Below are 21,518 nucleotides of genomic sequence, written 5' to 3'. Positions count from 1 at the left end.
GCAGCACTCTGTTTCAGTTTATTAAACACTCTATCAAGATCATGACAGATCTTATTTTGAGGTAAGTATTAGTAAAATCAAATTCTAGCTCAATTCAACCCTTGTATTGAAATACACTTGTTAAACATATATCTGTGCTAGGAAGCTGATAATTTAGTGATAATAATAAGGAAAATATAAATAAGCATACATACCTATTATAAATACATAGTACACAATAGTTAATATATAATATATATAAATAAATAAAAAACCAAATAGAGAAAATTTTATGAAAATAAATAACTTGTCACCGACAAGCATTTAAACTTGTGAACTTACCACTCTATTTTAATATTTGGAGATCACTTGATAGCTAATATTTGGAAATCTTCTACATGATACCAGTGTAACAATGCAGATAGTCTTTATTATTTTAAGGAATTAATTAGAAAATCCGCTGCTGATCTCACCTGTAATCAGATTCTTAGCAGTGCTCTGTGATTTCTGCATTTCGTTTGATTTGAAAGTGAGGTCTTCCTGCATAATCTTCAGCTCTTGATTAGTAACAGATGAAATTTGTTTCATATGATTCAGATTCTGTGTGTTACCAACAACAATAAGAACATGCTGTATTTTTGAAGCAACAACTGGTAACTGGACAAGTAAGAAACTCTCCTGTCCTATGACACTGTGTTATTTGAGTGTCTTAAATGTGAATGACTTGCATTCTGCCAACTTCTGATAAAAGATGAATTGACAGGCCAGCACAGATGAAATAAAAATGCAGCAAGTATAAACTGTGCTGCCATATAAGTCTGTTGCAAAGTAAGTAACAGTGGCTAAAATATACCTTATGGTATACTATATTGAAAGAGGTAAGAGACAATTAAAATAATCATAGAATCAAAATATTTCCCAGATGAAAGTTTTCTATAATATAAAAAATCCATGGGAGCCAAAAACATTAAAAAGAATACAAGTCTGGAAAGCAAAAAAAATGCCAGACTGGAAATGGGAATAGTTTCTGAACTATTATTGATTTATAACATTTACATTAAATATCGTACATCAGGGTACTTCAGACATAGTTTTAGTAGATCAGAGGGACAACTGAAACATTTTTAGTTCAGGAACACTAGTGACAGAATACCCATGAACTGAGATTTGTAAACTTTGGATAAACAAAATATTGCAGTAGTTTTATTTGCAGTATTTGAAATGTTTATAGTTACTAATGTTAGTTATAGCAGAGATGAAGAGTTAAAGAAATTATGAAAGTATTCCTTTGTTCTAGTTACAAAATCGCACTGTTCAAAACTCTTCCCGAGAAAAAGAGAAATTAAACAAATCCTTGTTTTAACTACAGCTGTACATGGTTTAATGTTTAATCAGTTTAAGAGACTATTATGTAGATAAATACAAATATATAAAATCCACCATCTTTCTTTATCCAGCCACTCTCCTGTTCCGCGTGTCTAAAGTCCTAGCTTGCCAAAGGAGGATGGAAATGCCACATGCTTACCCTGCTCAAGTACTCCAGGAGTGCAACAATGCTGGCTTCTATTTTGGCCTTTCGCTCCAATACCTGACTCTTCACATCTTCAAAAGTCGCTAGAAAATCTAGAGATATACAAACAGGAAAAAGAAAGCTCTTACTTTAATGGTTGCAATGTTGTTTCCAGTCAAAACTTTGTATTAAATTGGAAGCACTACAGTTTCAGATAGGTTACTTTAATTCTTTTTTTAAAAGACAGGTGGTAAAGACCTTGAAACTTGTCACCTTATTGACCTTGTTTCATTTGCATGCTGTGTATTTCACAGATTCATAAAAGCTCTTGAATGCAAGAGAGTGCAAGAGCTTATCAAATTAATTCACTTGCTCCAGGATAAAACCAGCTCTACATCAGTAATCCAGATGTTTGTCTATATTCTTCACACACAGAACTCCAGATGGATACCCTACAGTTCTCCTGGACAATCTGTTTCAATGCTTGGTAAATTATATTGTTGGGAAGTTTTTACTAATATCCAATCTGAAATCTTTCTGCACCTAGTGGTATGTTACTCCTTGTCCATACTCTACATATATGTAGAAATAAATTGTTTCTTTATTATGTGGAACAGCCTTTTTACACATTTGATAACGGTTATAAATTTTCTAAAATAAAAGAAATTATTTTTATATCTCCTTGGAGGTCATGCTTTCTGCATACTCCCATCAATTTTCTTCAGGACTGACAGCCCCCCTTCTTTATGTGCAGAACTCCCATCTGAAGAATTTTGATGCACAAGGAAAAAGATTACTTCAGATGTCTAAAAAATTACACTCCAAGGTACACCTGCTGTTGTGGTATTTTCCTTGTTAGTTTGATACTGCTCAGCCATGTTCACTTTGTCTTTCCCTCTCTGAGCCATAACACAGAGCTGTACCTAATGAATCCTCCCTACTCTGCATTTTCGCTGTTGATTATCCAAGTGTAGAAACTTACACCTAGTCCTTTCCAAACTTTTTTGTAATTGATTTCTAACATAATAGATGTATACTAAATTCTAACCACATCCTCCAACATGATTTCAGCTTTTCTGAGGCACCATTTTTGTAACTGTTCTGTCAGATGCTCTCTCCCATCATCCAACTTACTAAGAAAATACTGACTAACCTGAATAGCTGACAAATTATCTGCAAAATCCCACGGAATACATCCTTTCATTTTGGCACTGAATCTTTCAAAATTAATGATTTTTTTAACGTAATTCACAATATAGGTTAATAATGGACAACATCTGCCTAGCTTGCTTCTAAAAACACAAGACAGCAGAAGTTGTATTGAAATTAAAGTACACATAATCTGCTACACCTTCCTTTTTCTGCAGTATTTTTCTGACACAAAAGAAGGAAAAACAGTTGTTTGTACTTGACAAATCAATACTAGTGTTATTCATATTCCCATTCCTGTAACATTTACATATTGTAAGCTTGCATAGTTTTCCCAAATTATTTCTGGAAACTGATACTAGTCTGACTGGCCTGTATTTCCCTGTCCCATCTTCCTCTACATAGGCACCATATTTGCTGTTTCCCCATCCTTAAGACTCTTGGCATGTTTTCCCAAATCTCTCAGGTCTCTGGTCCCCCAAATCACTATCTGGTCTGTAACTTTAGCAATAACCTTTAATGAAGAGTAGAAGCAGAACCAAAACCCAAAAAGTCAAGCCTTGGAGAGACCATCTGTAATAATATGGAAAATTCAGATCAAGGGAGCTTTGGTCTCTTTGCTTCTCAGGAAACCTGGCAATTTGAAAACACAGGAACTCACTGTGGTTTTTATTCATCTTTATGCAACACTTAAAAAAGTACCCTTTAAAAAAGGTATATCCCTTGAACCTCCATGGCATGTTTACTGACCATTTTCCCTTTTGCTGAGTAACACACCAACTTTTTTGTAAGCTGTCTCCTACAGTATACAAGGAATAAGGTATACTTAAAGTCAGTTGTTTTCATCCTCTGTTAGCTGCTACTAAAGTCTCTAGAACATTAAAAATTTTGACAGGTAACAAGGTTTTAGCAACATTCATCTTGAGTAAATAGAGAAGCCCTAATTTGAAAGTATTACATTATATCTACAGTCTTCCATGTTGATGCTCTGCTTTTAATCACTCAATCCACTAATTATAGCTTTGCTTCATAAAATAAAGTTGTGCTCCTAAGACATTTAATGGCTGATGAAAAGCCTTGAAAGACACTCTGAATATTTGTGACTGTCCTGTAAGATATCAATTATTTTGTCTGCAGAACAAGACCACAGAACGTTATGCAAAGATCAGCACATCAATTCTTTGCAGCTATAAATTATCTTTTTTAATAGTAAAACAAAACCTGTGATTTAGTGTAAATAGGATTAATAATATTTATATATATATATGTTATTAGGCTAAATAAAATTAGACAACTTACTGTCCATGCTTTCTTCCCTCTTCTTCAACTCCTTGTATTTCCAATTTTCTCCCCCTACAAGAGATGTAACATTAATTTAACTTTATATTGTCTCAGGCCTGGATTCCTTCAGGAAGGCAAAATGTCTGTTTCAAAAATAAAATTTATACATGCCTAGGAATTAGAAGATTCATCCTGCTTCATTTAATTTGTCAGTTCAACTTACTATATCATATACATTTAATTTGTCAGTTCAACTAACTATATCATATACATCTTTGTATTAAAAAATAAGATCATGTAATAAATGAGCCTCAATGCAATTTTGACAACCTTTCAGGGTTACAACTTCTGATTGACAAGAGTGAGAGAAATACTTGGTTTGGACAAAGGAAGTTCACAGGGTTTTTCTGAAGTCAAGTGAATTTCAGCAATAGAGTACAAATGCTTCTTTGTATTAGGGCACTATGATTAGTTAAAACTTTCTGCAGCCCTGTTGAATATATAAGCCACTTCAAATGTACTTTCACCTATTAGAATGGACTTTCATAAGGATATGCAGCTTGCAAGTGATAATCTCAGGAAAATAACAGGAGAATTGTACAAGCAATGGTCTAGGAAAATAAAATGCACAGAAAACTTTCTACAATTAAGTTGGAAACATTTCCATACACCTTCAATATACTAGTATTGAAGTAAGGAATAACATTCATATTCACCTATTTTTAAATTCAACTACCGATCATAATTAACTTATAATTTATATGTATTAGTAAAGTTGGACACCTGATGTATCTGTCACAAGAAGATGAGACAATTCATTTCCTAGAAATAATTTTAAGGTTCAAACATCTAAATTTTAATTGAGTCTGTTTTACTTTTTAACATGATTATTTATTTTAAAGGATACAAAGTAAAAGAATCAAATAGTACAGATAAAACTGAGCAAGCAAATTTCTCTAGGACTTTTTTATTTGTGCACCCCCATGCTTTCCTTTTATATCTGGTATATACAAACAGTAAGAAAACCTGAGGGGCCATAAGGGACTTTGATTCTGATTCAGCTTCCTTACAGCTGTGCTTTGTTCCTTGCTGTACTCTCTCTTTCATTTTGCAACGCAAGGCTCCTGCAAAATAGTTAGTGACTTAGCCTGCTCTACTCTTAAAAATTCTAGTAATGGTGAGCTATGAAACAGACTAACAAGATCTGTCAAGTGTTTAATGAAAAAAATATTTTAAGATCGCAACTTTGAAATATGTTTTCAGTAAGTTTTCTTTTAAATATGTCATTAATACACACGTATCTTAACCTCGCCCTCAATGTATGAAGGGTTAAATCTGTTGAATTATGAGTTAATGCTGACTTTGACTAATCATTAAAGTTTACTGCTAGTATATAGGCCATGTAATAAGTGGGTGAATTATTTACTTATTTAGATTTTTTCAGGCAAAACCTAAAAATAGTTATTTCAACATCATATGTTTAGTCTATTTGCTAAAATATTTGCTCAGAAATATTTCTATCACAGAAATATTTATCCTAAAATATTAAATAATACTTAGTTAAAATGTCTATTTTGTTTACTGGCCACTTCACCTGCTATTTACATAAAAAACTTTAGAGCTGAATTTTGGGAATGCTATATAATAACGTTTAAATACTGATCCAGAAGAAAAGTCACTGGGGAGGCAGAGAGCAGAGGAATTTCAAGGACACACTAAGATGCTGATTTAGAGCAGAAGCATGAATGGCCCTCTGTGATTTCTCTCCATTCACTAGGGAAGGTAGCACTGGGAGTTTACATTTCTGTGTCTTAAAGCTATTCTTTATTAATATCTTCAGTCCCTCTGTGTTACACAGAGAGGTATAATTCCCTCTGCATTATACCACTTGATTCTGAATACTCTGATTGGTTCTGATATGCTGACAAAGAGCATGTGCTTTCCCCTACATATGCTTCAAACTCTTCTTTAACAGATTTATTTTACTAAAACAGTGAAAGACACAGTCCACCAATAAATGATTTTGGGTATGCACTGAACTATAAAGCGTGAAAAGCAACTCGCTTCTTACCTTCTGTATTTCTCCAATGTTAAAATAAAAAAAATGGTTGCAAGCCAAACAAAAAAGAAAAATTAAAGAACAGTAAAGTTTGCAATGATACTGTCTGGAAACACAAAGCTAATAAAGCAGTCTTAATAAATTTGCAAAAAAAAAAGTGAAGTATTTGTAGAAATATGGAATATTTTGTCATGCAACAGATGATAAACAGATGTCTGAAACATCTGTTTAGAGGCAGATTTTTAGATATTTATTTACCTGGAAGAAATTTACAGCTAGATTTTACATTGATTGCACAAGAAAAGGCATAAAGTAAGATGGACATCAATTCCTTAATCCTACAGAAGTTAAATAATTTGTTATAAAGACTTTCAGAATGCAGGCATATATTTATGTAATTCCTATCTGAACAAGATTTCTTAGAATCAAAATAAGGTTTTCCATTGCATGGATCTTCATTTTATGTAGAACCTTTTACAGCTTTTAGGGGCCTGTCCTTATGCTGAAGTTACATCCTCCAGAAGACCCAGTAACCACAGAACCATAACTTCCAGTGCTAGGAAAATTCCAAACAAACCTAGCCCAAGCACTAGCAGCACGTATTTGCTGGAGGTCAGTATAAGCTAAGGCTATTACTGGGCAGCTTACAACCTCTTCTTGCCAAGATCAACCCAAGAAGTTTCAAAGACAGATAAAAATAATACTGAACTCAGTATGCTTCACACATTGCTGTTAAATATCCTCAATTCCACATTTGCTGACAGTGTAACAGATAATGTAAAAGGTAAAATTAATGAAAGCATTTCTAAATATGAGTTTGGACTGCAGTGCTTCCAGCAAGATAAACTTCTATTTCCCAAACAATACTAAAAATAAAATTTGACAGAAAACCAGACAGCTGTCCTACTGTTTTATATGGTAATTTTCAATATGAACTTGTTGAATGTATCACTAAAGGTGGGTATTTCCCATTTGTTATGTCTGAAAAGAAAAGGCTGTATCTGTAGGCACAGAACTTCTCATGCTGATGAGTATTTGACTTACTGCATAAACCTCAAAGTTTTAGGCAACTCCTAGGTATAAGAGTTTGTTATAGAATAAACAGACGCAGCTCTGCATAGTCTGCTACAACTCTAATCATATTACCTCGATGGTTCTCCAGGTCCATATCAAGTCGTTGAATGACCTTTTTAAAATAATCTATTTTTTCTTTTACTTCTGCCAACCTAACAAATAGATAATGAAAATCAAGGTTAAAACTGTGTTGTAAAATACTTAACTTTAGACAAAATTGAAAAGTCACACGTAAAAATAGAAATTATAAATTTATCAAAACCAAAAGAATATCAGGATGATTCTTGTTATTATAAAAGGTATATGTAAATCATCTGTCACTTAGTCCTCTGTTTATTAAATAGAAATTCTGCCTCAACAAAAAACAATTTTCCTCAACAAAAGCCAATTTTTGTTGAGTCATCAGTATATCTTAACTTACTCAATTAGTCCCTCTGCTGGTTGCTATTCAGCTTTGAAGAGGTACAACGTAATTGTTAAACTGCAATAACTGTATTCCTTAAACTGTATTCTGTAAAATCCACTAAGAAATCTCCAAACAAATCACTCTGCTACATAATCAATCAAAGTGTGAAATGAAACCACCTTTAACACATAAAATCTCAAATATAATTATTTGTTATCGTTATTTATTTTAAAATTCTGTTAAAAAACTTATTATCCAATTAAAATGCATTAAAAATTAACCAATAATTATAGTTGGGAATACATCTTAGAAGAATTTAATATTGTTTCTAAGAGAATTTATGAATTATCTCAGTTTTTCTTTCAAGAAAGATAAATCAAAAGGCTCAAAACCAGAAAATACTGCACTGGTTTATCTCCCCCTCAATACATTACTATTTATGATAAAATTTACTTGACTTTCTGGCCAGTCTTTGGAAAGGCCCACTACCTAAGAATCAAGAAGCAATGCCCTTCTACTCTTTAAAATCGAACTTTTCTAACTCTTAGGTTTTAAGAACATAGAAACAAACTTAAATCTGTGACTGCAGTGTAATGACAGTTCAATTTCCTAGCTGTCTCAGAGAAGTAGCTCTTACAAATAAGTATCTTCTTCAATCTTAAACAAGTTTAAGTCAGTGCTATTATGAATTTATATTCTCAAGGTGTGTTCCTAAGGGATGAAAGTATCTTATAATTATGCAGATCTAAATGTCTTAGCACTATAAAACTTGTTTACCTGAAATAGAAGAACATATTCTATGGAACTTTAAGACTAGTATAGGTTTGAAGATGTGGTGATGTTCTAAAAGTCTATAGAAATAGACTTTGTGAAGGAACACAGCCATGTGTCTTTAGGATGTACATATAATTTACAGCAACAGTATAACAGGGTTACTCACTGTCTTTCCATGCTTGCAATTTTTTGACTATCATCTTTAACCTATAAAAAAGTTCAACAACTTTAACATACAAAATTAAATCTACAAATGAAAAAAAGGAAAACTATAAAAAAAAAAACCCGAATTCAAAATACAGGGAATAGAAACTTAGCATTTGAAATCACAAATTTATTACATAGTCCAACAAAAAGTGATGATTTAGCCTTTATGTCTTCCAAATGTTTAAAAATCATATTTTAAAAATCAAATACACTTAACCATTGGTCATTCAGACCAATAATCTATAAAGTATAAATGTCTAGTTACAGTATAGGCCATTGTAAACTGATCCAATTACTCCTGGACTAGTATACCTGTTCAGTACCTCACAAGGGTACTCTCCTGATTTAAGTTACAAGAGCTGTTCAACAGGATCAGTTTTCCCAACTAACACGTCTCGTGAATAGGAGCAAGAGAACCAGCTGAAAACCTCACTGTTTTCTTAAAATAATAGAATGGTTTGGGTTAGAAGGGACTTTAAAGATAATCTGTTTCCAACTCAGCCTTCCCCCTACTCCCCAGCCCTGCCACAGGCAGGGATACCATCCACTCGATCAGGTTGCTTAGGGCCCCCATCCAACCTGGCATTGAGCACTTCCAGGGATGGGGCATTCACATGTTCCAGTGCCTCACCACCCTCACAGTAAATAATTTCTTCATAACATCTAGCCTAAATCTTCTGTCTTTTAGTTCAAAAGAGTTTCCCTCATCCTATGATTTTCTGCCTGTGTAAAAGTCCTCCCCCACTTTTTATAAACCCTCTTTAGGTACTGGACTTTGCTATAGGGTCTATTCAGAGCATTCTCTTCTGCAGGATGAACAGCTCCAACTATCTCCTCTTCATAGAAGAGGTGCTCCAGACCTGGGATCCTGGGATTATCTTCACAGCCCTCCTCTGAACCCACTACAATAGGTTTCCAGGTGTTGGCTGAACCTGAAATATCCCAACTTCTCAATTTGTTAACTATTTTTAATGTCAGATTATTTGCACTGCCTAGAGCACAAATAAAGGCAAAGTTCAAACCTATGTATTTTCAAGTATTATCACCCCTAATAATACTGACTTGGAGAATCTTTTATGTAACAACATTTTCTATTCTTGCCTGCTTTAGTAATCTCTCTCTTTCCTCCTGTGGAGATTCCTTGTTCTTATCCTCAGCAATCATCCGATCTCGATGTTCCTTCAGTTCATGGAGCTTTTCATGCAACTGCACAGCTTTCCATTTCACCCCGGAGTGTGCTATTTCCTGTTGGGAAGAGCAAACACCTACTAGCTGTTTTCAGATGGGAAGAGAGCATTGTGGCAATCATGCTTTAGTTAAGCAACACTTACCTATACATTGCAAGTCAAGCTTATTTTTTCAAAAAGCACAGAGACAGTATAAAGCACTTTATAAAGGACTTCATAAAAAGTAAAATTTTTAATCTCTGTTGTCAATATTGCATTTTCTGGAATAGAACATCCCAATCAGTTACTTCTTGATTTAAAAGTTCTTCCTTGGGCCAATTTTCTGAGGAGATTTATTACTTCACAGTTTCTAGGGGATTTCAAACTATGTACAACATTCAAAAGGACTGAAAAATATCTAGCAATATTTGAAAATTATACTTTCTAACTATATGCTTCAGCTCATAGATCCTTTTATTCACGAAAGACCCAATATGAAAAAAAATCCCTTCAATAAGATATTTTTACCCAAAACTGATTAGAAATTATTAGTGGAAACCAGAGAGGCAGATATGCCTTCCCATACTAGAGCATGAGCCTACAGTATCTGAAAATTTAAGGAAAAGAAATTATAGGTATTTTTTCAACTGTGTTATTCTATATACTAGCATTCAGGGAAGGTTAGTATAGAGACCGCTTGTTATCATACATACAGCCCTTAGACTCTCTTCCTTTACATTTAGTGCATCCAATTCCTGCTGCTGAGCAACCAATTCCTAAAAAGGAAGCAAAATGCAAAATTCAGATAAAAATTACTACTTAACTACCTTTTTGCTCTAAACCTTAGTATATACCAAATGCTGTAAACTGTCCCTTTGCTGCTCTTAAAAATTTGTCTTAAAATTTCAAAAGACAAGACTGTCCAGCTCCTTCACATAACTCAGACATAGTAAACACTTGCTTTCAGCATCCAACTTTTCCATTACTCTTATCATTGTTATTTGCAGTTGGGCTACTACCAAAAAATTGTTTCCTCTTTTTCTACTAATTGTTTTTTTGATCGGTACCATCGGTAGAACTTACCTGTACTTCAGGACTTTAGAGTCAAATTTTAAAATCTGAACCAGTCATGACAGTTTCTTCACAGTCCAGAAAGATATAGGTAAGCCCTGACTACTGATTCAGCTCATTTCAAGACAGATGGGAAAGACAGAACTTATCTCTGTACAGACAATACAGAGGAACTTTCAAGACAGTATGGTTTGAATTAGATCATCCCAGAGAGCCTAGAAGTGTTACTCCTGTTGTTAACATAAGGATTAGTGAAGTAACAAACATTTTATACAGCTCGGTTCATTTTTTATGATACATTCAGGCATAAAAATAAAAATAATAATAATAATAGAAAAAGCAAGTTAGATTCACTTTTGTACACAAGAAGAAAACTTTATACTCAAGTGAACTATAAAAATTGCTGGGGTTATTTTTCCTTTTTGCTTGCTTTTTATATGATGAAACAGCTACGTATTGCAGTGGCTTTTAAAAACTGCATGTCAAACCCTAAATTCAAACAGAAAATTGTGAACATTATTTCTTTTTAAAGTATTAAATATAAGAAGTCATAGTATTTGGTCTTAGTCAATTGCTCTATTTTCAGGTACCTCTACAACTGATTAAGATACCAGCAAGCTTTTTTATTGTATTAGTCTGTTGTCAAGTTCTTTAGTATTTAAATTCTATCTAAACACCAAGAAGCCAGTTTAAGAAATATTTTAGGTAAGCATAATGGAACAAGCCAACCTGGAAGAGTTTCTCATTAGCAGCTTTTATCTCCAGATATTTAGCTTGATTTTCCTGTGACATGTCTTTCATTATGTCATCTGCCACAACCTTTTCACATTCGATATCTTCTTTTACAGCTTGAATTAACTTTTCTGTGCTGCAAACATATAACGTTTTTATAACTTTTACTGATAAATATATATTATAAGCACACATTTCAAACTCCAGTATTCCTTCAGCCTCCCTGAAGTGCTCAATGTAACACAAAAAGCCTAGATGCTATGAAAGGGCATTACCAACTTGTATCTAATCCTCTTGGAGCTGAATTAGCTATCCATTCACAAAATGTAGAAAAGATGAAGAATTCTCTGCCTTTATAATTCCCATATGGTATTTTCCAACATTCCCACACTGTCTATCTGCATTGGTCTCAACACTGGCAAAAGTATGGTATTACCTCTCAAATCAGTGAATTTCTGGAGTAACAACAAGCAGTTTGAAATAAGGAAGCTGATATTCAAATTTCAAGGTAAGGAAATAATGAAAATACTGTAGAAGCAGAGTAGAGTTGATATCGAAATGGACTTCTGAAGGTTGTCTGGTCCAACCTGTGCACTACTTGAAGCAGTGTCAGCTAGAGCAGGCTGTCAGTGTCTTGCAGGTTTTCAGTATCCTGAAGGATGGATAAACCATGTGTTTAAGCAATGATCTGATGTTTGTTCACTCTTATAAACAGAATAATTTTTCCTGATTTAAAGGAACTTTCCTGTTCTCCAATATGTGATCATTGTCCTGCCCTTAGGCATCACTGAGAGCAGCTCCATTTTCTCAACCCCTGCCCATCAGGTATTTACTTCAATAAAATATCCACTATGCCTTCTCTTCGGGGGATTAAACAATCTCTCAGCCTTTCTCCACAGTATTCATCACTTACAAGGATTCTCAAAAGAGTTTCAAAAGTGTAACCACTTCCAACTAGCTTCCAAGAAAGATCCATAATCTCCAGGAAACTGAGGACATTGTGTAGCAATTCTGTCAGGTTAGCAGGCCATGCCGCAAAAATGCTTAGGACCTGATGATGATGAAACAAATGAAAATCATGATCTCCCCTTAGTATGGCAAATTTGGAGTGCACTGGGACTGCATAAGAAATACTGGATGGTTGTAAAGTGACATTAAATTTAATACCCTCTTGAGACTAAAACTAATTTATTCAGACCCAGTCCAGATATGAGGCCCTCACTACATAAGCACCAGTTTATAAATGGTTAATTATGTTACATGTGGTAGCGGAAAGGAGCTATTTTTTAAGGTACAAGAGTAGTTTGATCCAAGATCTTTTGGAAGGCATGGAGCCAGGAGATGTCAGGGAGCTTTCATGTTACTTGCTTATTGAGTGATCCTCATGCCTCAGGGTGGACCTAGGAAAGCTGTTGCAAGGTCTCAGCAGTGATGGTTTCTCTCAAATCAAGCCCAACTACAGACAGGGAAGAAAGAAAATTGAGAAAGTGCAGTAAAAAATTCAACAAAGTGCTAAGGGTGCTGATTTTCAGAAGAAATCTCCACTCCAGATATAAGTCGCCTAGAGACACTGTAGCGTGGCTTAGAGGGAGCTTGTATTTAAATACAAACACAGTGGCTTTCCTGGAGATCATTGGAACCTTCAAAAGAGTGAGAATACAGTTTGCCACATGTATAGCAATACCACACTTGAGGGCAGTCGTGTCTCCAAGCTCTATGGGATTTCTCTCATCTTTGCCTGAGATTTAAAGTGTTCAAAGAACGACAAGGAAAGAAACCTACTTTTTCAGTCCCCCCTATTTAAAGTGTGTGGACACATTATAGAGTAGCCTCTTTACATGAGGCAATTCTCCTCTTCTTAGATGAAATAGACTTCTGGCTAAATACTTCAAGATGATTCCAGCATGTCCTTGAGACTGTCTGACTTACAGTGATGCATCTTCTCTGGCAGAAACCTTGTGAGGGGAGGCTGCAACTTAGTGATTTTTCAAGAGACAATAAAAAAAATCAGCAATGGCTGTCACAGAAACACAATTCATTACCAGAAGTAATTTGAACACTATGCATGAGGCTGAATCAGGGATGAGGCTTGGAAAAATTGTAGAATGTTTTGAGATACTATACAGAACAAAAGTGCCAATAACAACAAAGACATAGTGAAGTAAAACAATTTATAAAGCCACATATTGGAGTGGAATGGAGACAGAAAGGAGATGAACTGTTCTGTAGTTTGGTGGTATGTATTGGACAGAACGAGCACTAATGCAAGTAAAAAATTATAGGAAACAGTGCTTGTATATCAATATAATCCCTTTTTTTCAGTCTGTACATAGACCTTCCTTCCACAGAAAGTATGATTGGTTTTTTTAACTTATTCCTGAAATACAGCCCGAATTACAGACATCCCTTACAGTGCACATAATCCTTTGTAAATAAAGAGCTTTATGTGTGACCCTGCAGCTCCTCTGACAATGATATTTCCAAAAAACAAGGATTAAGACAGAGTTAACTAGCTACTACGAAGCTTTACTTTGGTATACAAATATCTTGACATTTTTTTCATTTGATGAATGATCAAATTAAAAATGCAAGTCTTTTTCTGTCTCCAATATTTCTTTAATTGATTATAACTCAACTTGCTTGTAAATCTCCTGTGGTATTTAAACTCACTGCTTCCTCTATGATCTGGAACTTGACACTTCAGTATACTACAGTTATACTTTCCTATTGGCTATTGATCCAATTAAATCCAAGATGATTATAAGAAGTTGCTCAACTTAGTCAATCTTTTGCCAAGGATTTTCTAGTTTATTATTTTTTTACACTGCCTGGTTGTTTATCAGGTACAAAGGTTAAAGAAAAACAAAGTCCTGTTTCACCATATTATTTCTTGTCAGCACACTGAAAAATCTACACTGAAAAATCTTCCTCTCAGAAGCAATTGAAAGGTAAGACACTTGTCAAGTCTAACTCAAAATGTAGGCGAAGATTTATTACAGTAACTTTGTTGCTAGACTGGAAGCAAACACATCTCAAGGTACATTAAAATTTCAGGAATTAGTATGAACCTTGGACATGCTGAGTTGTTAAGTAAATTCTACTCCATTAAAAAGCTGGGGAACAAACTCTGAAAACCAGACCAATTCTATAAACACAATTACCTCCCCAGAAGAAGAAAAATAATTACATTATTTTTAAATTACATAATTTTCAAAGTTCTGAGATGGAAATTTTAAAGAAAGCTCTTCTAATTACAAGGAAATATCAAAGTACTACAAATGTATTGCCAGTGTATTGCCAGGCTAAGTCTCTTTGCAAAGCAGTTCGTTTAAGCAGTAGCTTGTAAAATCTGGCTCTAGTAAAATGCTAAACTGCAACTAAAATTAGAGATTCTTTCCTTTTCTTTTACGGATTGTAGAGGTTCACCACAGAAAATGCAGGCAGTCACATCTGTAAGAAATCCCTACACTTTCAACAGGAACTTAAGTAAGAGCTAGGAGTTATGTTTTGGACTTTGACATATGTACAACTTAAATTTTCAACTTGGTTGTTATTAACTTACAGATTAACATTAAAACCAATACTTAATATATTTTCCTATCCTATTTACAGCAGCTCTTGTCTTGTAATCTGAAAACGACAATAATACTACTAATCTATATTTATAAATTGCCAGGTTAAGACCTGCTCTGTTTCTGAACTTCTAGAAAACAGTATCTTTAAAATACAAATACGCTACAAGATCCAGATGTTAAAATGGTCATTTTGGGAGTTCTCAAAGTGCATCATGTCTTCCACTAACAGTACACAAACTGGCTAAAAAAACATGCAGGCCACCAGTACCATCACTGACAAATGCAAAACTTAATACAGAACATAATTCCACAGGGGCTGCTGCTGCTAGCACCCCTTCTCCCTGACATCGATAATAGCTAAATGGCAAAAGGTTTATGAACTCCTTCTGTATTCAGTATAGGCTTCTGACAGAAGTAGAAATACACAATGGATCAGAGCATTGTAAGTAGCATTTATCTTCCTCTTCTTTCCACAAAGTTAGGAAATTTCCAGGCTGATTTAGTTTAGGTGAATGAGGTCAATCCTCTGACATGCAAATATATAGAAGTTATCAATAAACTTAATCAGTTTGTTCTATGACCTCATTTATTTAATTATGATCAGCAAAGGCCTCCCAGCACTCATTTTAAGGGCTGGTGGAGGTTTTGTAAATCTGTCAGGCTGCCTATATTTAGCATTGTTTGTGCAATTAAACTTCCTCATGTAATTTCTGCCATGCTTTTCTGTTAAATTTAGTGAATGCTGTGTACAGCTCACTTTAAACAAGTATCTCACACTTTACCTTTTGGGTTTCTATTACTTTGCAAGTAATAGAAATCTAGCAAGGAGATACTAAGATTCACTTGACACCTATCTTTTCAGCTGCTTAAGAAAAACTGGAAAAATTAAAGGTTCATTACCTTTTCACTCAAGTATAATGAATGGCATAAACAGGGACTAAACATCTCACAGATATGGTGTAACATTTCTGCTCAAAATAAACAGATACTATAAACAGTGTCTGATTCAAAGGCAATGACCGAAAGACCATTTAGTTGAGAGATGTTAATATCACAGTAAATACCATTTGTTGGATCTTTCCTTACTTTCACAAAATAAGGCTTGAATCTGTACAAGAATTCTGCCACTAGAGATTGAACCATGTTTACTTAGTGCCAAGGATCAGAGCAACAACTATATCTTCATAACAGACAAGTGCAGGTTTGTAATGCTATAGGTTATATTATGGACAAGAAAGAGATTAAAAGATTTATCTTCTAAGTAAATATTCACAAAAATGCTTAGCAACTTCAATAAGAACATAAAAGAAATCTGACTGGACAAACCAATAATTGTCCAGTAGATCACTCTGCCTCTGTCAGAGCAACAAGAGAAATTGTATGGGGAGAGCATGCAAGCATCAATACTTTCTGCAATTTACTCCAGTCATAGTCTTCCAGTACCCATAACCGCTTTAACAGGGATAAAAATGAATACAGCGCTGCCTATTTGTTTTATACATTTATAATACTTTTCTCTATTAACTTGTCTAATCAATCCCTTTTCTATTTGCTGATACAGACTGTATACTGGATTTTAGGTCTGGCTCAATTAAGTGAAAGCTGAATTCATTAATTCTGATAACCTGTTTTTTCAATTAATTTTACATTACAAAGTATTTTTGTAGAACAAAATTTATTAAACTATCATTGAAATAACTATATCTACTAATTTGTTAAACTACCATTACAGAAGACAGCAGTAAGTCTGGTTTTGATATGCAAAAGTGTTGTTTTTTCACTAGGCTCCAAACATGAAACTCTATTGGCTTGTGATCTTGGCTGGAACACTGGTTTTGAATCCAGTCACTGCTGACTGCAACACTACATCCCAAACTGTAAGTTTTATATTGATCTGAACTACTCTTATTTTTGAAAGATACATTTGTAGCAGAAGGCATTTTAAAAACTGTTTCCTAAACATAAAAGCCCTGATGAAAGAAACACAAAAATGCAAGTAAGAAATACAAAAATGCAAGTGGTTTTCTGTGTAATGGACAATTAGCACATGGTAGTCATTGTAAGTGGGTGAATAACATCAAAACATATTTAAGATGATTTTGTATCTCAATTTTTTCCAAACAACAGGAATGCTCCTTTACATATCTAAATATATTCTTTTCAGAAAAAAAAAAATTCAAGGTATTGAAAGAAAATACTCAAATCAGAAAAGACTCTAGCTATGCTAAACTTTAACACAGAAAACCAAAATGAAGTTAAGTGTTATAACATATATATATAAAACAAATGTTTAGTTGAAGGTCTGCTCTAAAGATGTTATTTTAAATTAAGAGTAAACATAGATGGTTTTTAAAAAATGCATTTTAGAAAGTATATTTCAATTAATTTGCAGTCTTGAATAAATTTGCTTTATGACACTTTCTTTCCAGATTATGTAGGAAAGGAATAATTTTTTTACCCAACAAATAATACATTCCAAATATTGCTTTCAAAATGGTATGACCAACTGGTTACATTTTGGATGACCATCACATAAAAACCCATGCATCTAAGGGCTCAGCACTGAGTCCTCTGGAACATCAGGTCTCCAGACACTAGGAGGATGCATGTCACTCCATCACCAGACCATGAGTTTATTAAGAAAAATGTAAATAAAACTTAATGAAGAGCAATATAACTTTTATTTTAAAGTGACAGCATTAAAAAATAGAAGACAGTTTTCTCTTGCCTTTAAGAGTCCTCACTGAGACACCGTCTTTAGTAGATTTTTCTATGGTACTCAATTGTTGTCATTCTCTTTTTTCAACACGTTGCTTGTGAGGAGTCTGCAAAGAACCTCTTTAATATCTCCCTCAACCTTTTTCAAAACATTACTAAATTAAGCCTCAAAAACAATAAAATCACTTTAGAAGATCATGACAAAGAGATTCTTGGACGTTTTATTAACCTCACTGAACTTCATCTGAATGAAAACAACATTACTGAACTGAACAATAACAGCTTCTACAATCTGAAAAGTCTCATAACTCTGGATATTAGCAACAATTCTATTAGCATAGTTCATAAAGCAGCATTTGCAGGATTAAATCAACTCTCAGTGTTGAATCTATCCTATAACATGATTGCTCAACTGGATTCAGATACATTTACTTCTCTAGAAAGTCTGACTATTTTAAATGTACAGTATAATTTTCTGAAATATTTTCATACAAAATCATCTTTTAAACTGATTAAAATTGTTTTAGCTGGAAACCCATGGATCTGCTCCTGTGACCTCCTTGACTTACAGATATGGCTAACTGCCTCCAATGTGACATTGGGTAAGTTTTGGTTAAGAGCAGCATTTAATATATTTTTTACATCAAATAACTTTTATTTGATGCATTTTTTTTCTGATGTGGATAAAATCCACCATTGATTTACCCATATTATGCAGTATTACAATAGTTATCCATGAGATTTTTTTTTTCAGAGTGCCAAAAAAATTACGAGCATCTCATAGCCTTTTTACTGCTCACATTCACAGAAAATGAAAGCAACACTACATGTACATTCCCATTCCCCATGTACACTACATGTACATTCCATCAAGATGGCAGCTATCCAACCAGCTGACTGCAAAATTGAAAAGATTCCTTTAGAAAACAATGGAACTTTCACTACTGCTGTTAATCTTAGAAGTAGTGCCTTAACAGCTCTGACTCCAAACAACATCACTGGAAACAATGGAACTCGCGCAGGTAATACACAGATATTTCACTGCTTATTAGCCGTTTGATTTGCCATTCACTGACTTTATACTGCTTTGGATTCCTAGTACACTCGGACTCTTCCAAAAAAGCCACGGCTACAGAGCAGGCATATTTCTATGTCCTGGTCACGCACATTGCAGTGAATGTTAAGGTCTACTGAGTAAGTGTACAAAACAGATAAACCCCACAACCCTCAAATGAAACTAAAAAATTATGATGAAATTTCAAAGCCCTAAAATTCAGATAATTGTCCAGATCTCTGTCTAATAGAAATAGGGAAGCAACTTTCAAAAAAATTGCTTTTTCCAAGTTTCTAGAACTGCTTTCTAGATGTAGTTGTCTTCCTAAAATGTGATAGCATGAACTCACAGATTTTACTCCCGTCCTGTATTCAGTATAAAGGATGTGCATGTGCCCTTTGCACATTATCTTGAAATTTCAGTGATAGTCTCCTCACCTTTCAATGTCAATCTTACATGTCAGTTAACTCTTCCATCCTGAAATGCTTTATTTCTTCCTTCAGACTAAAGCAGGAAAATTATCTACATAATCATCTATATACACAAATTATAAGCTACCACTGTGACACATTTCTTAAGCTGTACCACCTTATAATTTATTTTAGGGTAGTGGCCACACACAAAACCAGCTTCTAGATAAAGACTATTGGCAACTACAGTTTACTGAAATTTTTATTATTAATGAAGCACAACTGAAAGGATATGTCAAACAAATGGCATGATATTTTAGGGTTCAGACATTATCACCATATAAAAAAGTAAAGCCTAGGAAATAGAATTTGAAGCCAATTACTAATTATTTTTTTTCCAAAGGCTAATCTTGGAATTTAACTTTTGGGGAAAAATTTATATATATGTATATTTTTATATTAAAGCTAAAAATTATTATATAATTTTGAAAGTTATAATATATATTATATAGATTATATTATATAATAATTTGAAAAATATTATATATTTTTTTATTTTTATATGCCCCCAGAACTTTGTCTTTGAAATAGATTTTGAAACAATTATTTTTTATAAGTATGCAAGGTAGATTTATACTGCTAGGAAATATGAGATGCACATACATTATTAGTCTCTGTGATGTTACTGACTCCCTAACAACACAGCAACAACAAAGCTCTGGACACAGTCATTCCCCTATCAATGTTCACTTTGCGAGTTTTCAATTTAAGTATGAAAAAAATCATACTTGAGTTCTTGCTAATATTCCTCATGAAGATTACTCTTCTATTTTTCCTATTTTTTTGAAGAGTTACCACTTGTTGGCAAAAGTTGGACCTTCCTAGCAGGTGTCCTAGGGTTTGTCCTAGGCACTACATTCCTGATACTAACTGCTGTAAAATGCCCATCACGGTATCACTACTTGATCAGCTACCGTCACCGTCGTCTGGAAGAAAATGACTCAGTTATGTTTGAACAGGAGTTCTCAGCTGATATGAGTCCTTATCCTTCAATATTGGGAACCCATTGTAGTATTTGAGAAAGTTCATGCATATGGAGATGAAGAAGATGGATTTATTGAGGATAAATACATAGATATTTATGTAAATGAGGAGTGTTAATGTCTTAAGCAAGAGATGTTGAACTGACATTTCAAAAACATAGTACATTTCTACTTCAATGTTATGCTTTATTACATACAATACAGAATGAAGTTATGCAGTCTACCTCATTTCATTTTGCCAAATCCTGAACAGGATTTTGCTGCATCAATCATGAAGTTAAAAAATGGGGTCATATGCATGTATTATTGGCACAACAAATACTTCAAAACCTGTAAAAAATATTCATAATCCACTTTTTATAAAAATGTATTTGGCTACTTATATTGAGGGGCTTACTGTATATTCTTTAACATTAACAGAGTAGCAGATGAAGTTGGCATAATCATTAATGCTTTCATTGTGAAGAGGCCAAGAAGAGAAAATTTGGGGCTGGCTCCAAACCAATGCTGTTAACAGCTCTGAAGTCTATTAGGCAAAACGAACACAATCAGAGAATGGAGCATTTAGGTATTTTTTTACCCAAATTAGCAGAGCAAGAAAGACCAACTATTTTATTCCCAAAAATGTCTACGGTGCAATGACAACTTACCCTTACTGCATTGCTACTGAACCAAGTATTTTCTCTTCATATTTTCTTAACACTTACAAATGCTTTCAGGGTGGAACAGACACATTTGTGAGCTGTTGAAAACTACAGTATTAATACAATGTGACATTATTAACTGGTAAATTTGTTGCTTTTGAGTGCTTATTGATACATAAAATCTCATTGCTGACTGCTTTCACTGGCAGCAAGAAAGATCATACAGCTTTCTCCTGCACCTCTCTTGTGTCAAAATTAACTACCTCAAAAACTCACCCTCTCACCACCATTCTCATGGCTTACCATTTCACCATCCTCATCTTTCCCTCTACACAAACCTATGTTACTAACCAGGCAAAGGTATAGTTCCGATTCCTGCTTGCTTTCTTCCCTCTGCTACTCCACAACAAAACTCCCAAAACTTGCAGCAGACTGCAAAATGACAGGAGTCTCTAACTGCCACCTAACTCTTCCTGGATGGCATGGTAATTATTTTCAGAAGAGTAAGTAGACTTTAACACTAGGAACTCCAACTGCAACCTGGCACTAATGCATCATCTTGAAATTGTTCAGGAATCACTTGTGATATGCATTGCACTGTTAGGGTAACAGGTAATACCTCAATTTTCCCAAGCTGAGTTATGAGAAGTTGAGTTATTCAAAAAT

General features: G+C 34.1%; 2 protein-coding genes across 3 annotated transcripts in view; one reads left to right on the top strand and one right to left on the bottom strand.

The window, feature by feature from the left end:
* Positions 1-21,518, bottom strand: part of IFT74 (intraflagellar transport 74) — a 35,542-nt gene that overhangs the window by 9,509 nt on the left and 4,515 nt on the right. Inside the window, exons 9-16 of one of the 2 annotated variants that reach the window (XM_072922248.1) lie at positions 11,406-11,544; positions 10,319-10,381; positions 9,541-9,684; positions 8,399-8,439; positions 7,125-7,204; positions 3,938-3,991; positions 1,505-1,602; positions 453-579 (exon numbers count right to left, since the gene is read on the bottom strand). In XM_072922248.1, coding sequence (XP_072778349.1) covers positions 453-579; positions 1,505-1,602; positions 3,938-3,991; positions 7,125-7,204; positions 8,399-8,439; positions 9,541-9,684; positions 10,319-10,381; positions 11,406-11,544 — 746 coding nt within the window. The remainder of the gene's footprint in view (positions 1-452; positions 580-1,504; positions 1,603-3,937; positions 3,992-7,124; positions 7,205-8,398; positions 8,440-9,540; positions 9,685-10,318; positions 10,382-11,405; positions 11,545-21,518) is intronic. The other variant, XM_072922249.1, reaches the window with a different exon arrangement.
* Positions 12,438-20,428, top strand: LRRC19 (leucine rich repeat containing 19). Its single transcript, XM_072922259.1, is given in 8 exon segments — positions 12,438-12,500; positions 14,252-14,356; positions 16,768-16,859; positions 17,792-18,303; positions 18,510-18,550; positions 18,552-18,723; positions 20,015-20,225; positions 20,227-20,428. Coding segments are annotated over 8 exon segments (1,296 nt in total). The 3' UTR covers positions 20,327-20,428.

The sequence above is a fragment of the Taeniopygia guttata genome, chromosome Z (assembly GCF_048771995.1).
Source record: "Taeniopygia guttata chromosome Z, bTaeGut7.mat, whole genome shotgun sequence".
NCBI lineage: Eukaryota > Metazoa > Chordata > Aves > Passeriformes > Estrildidae > Taeniopygia > Taeniopygia guttata.
Note: the sequence above shows the minus strand (reverse complement) of the source record. Positions and strands in the feature narration are given on the sequence as shown.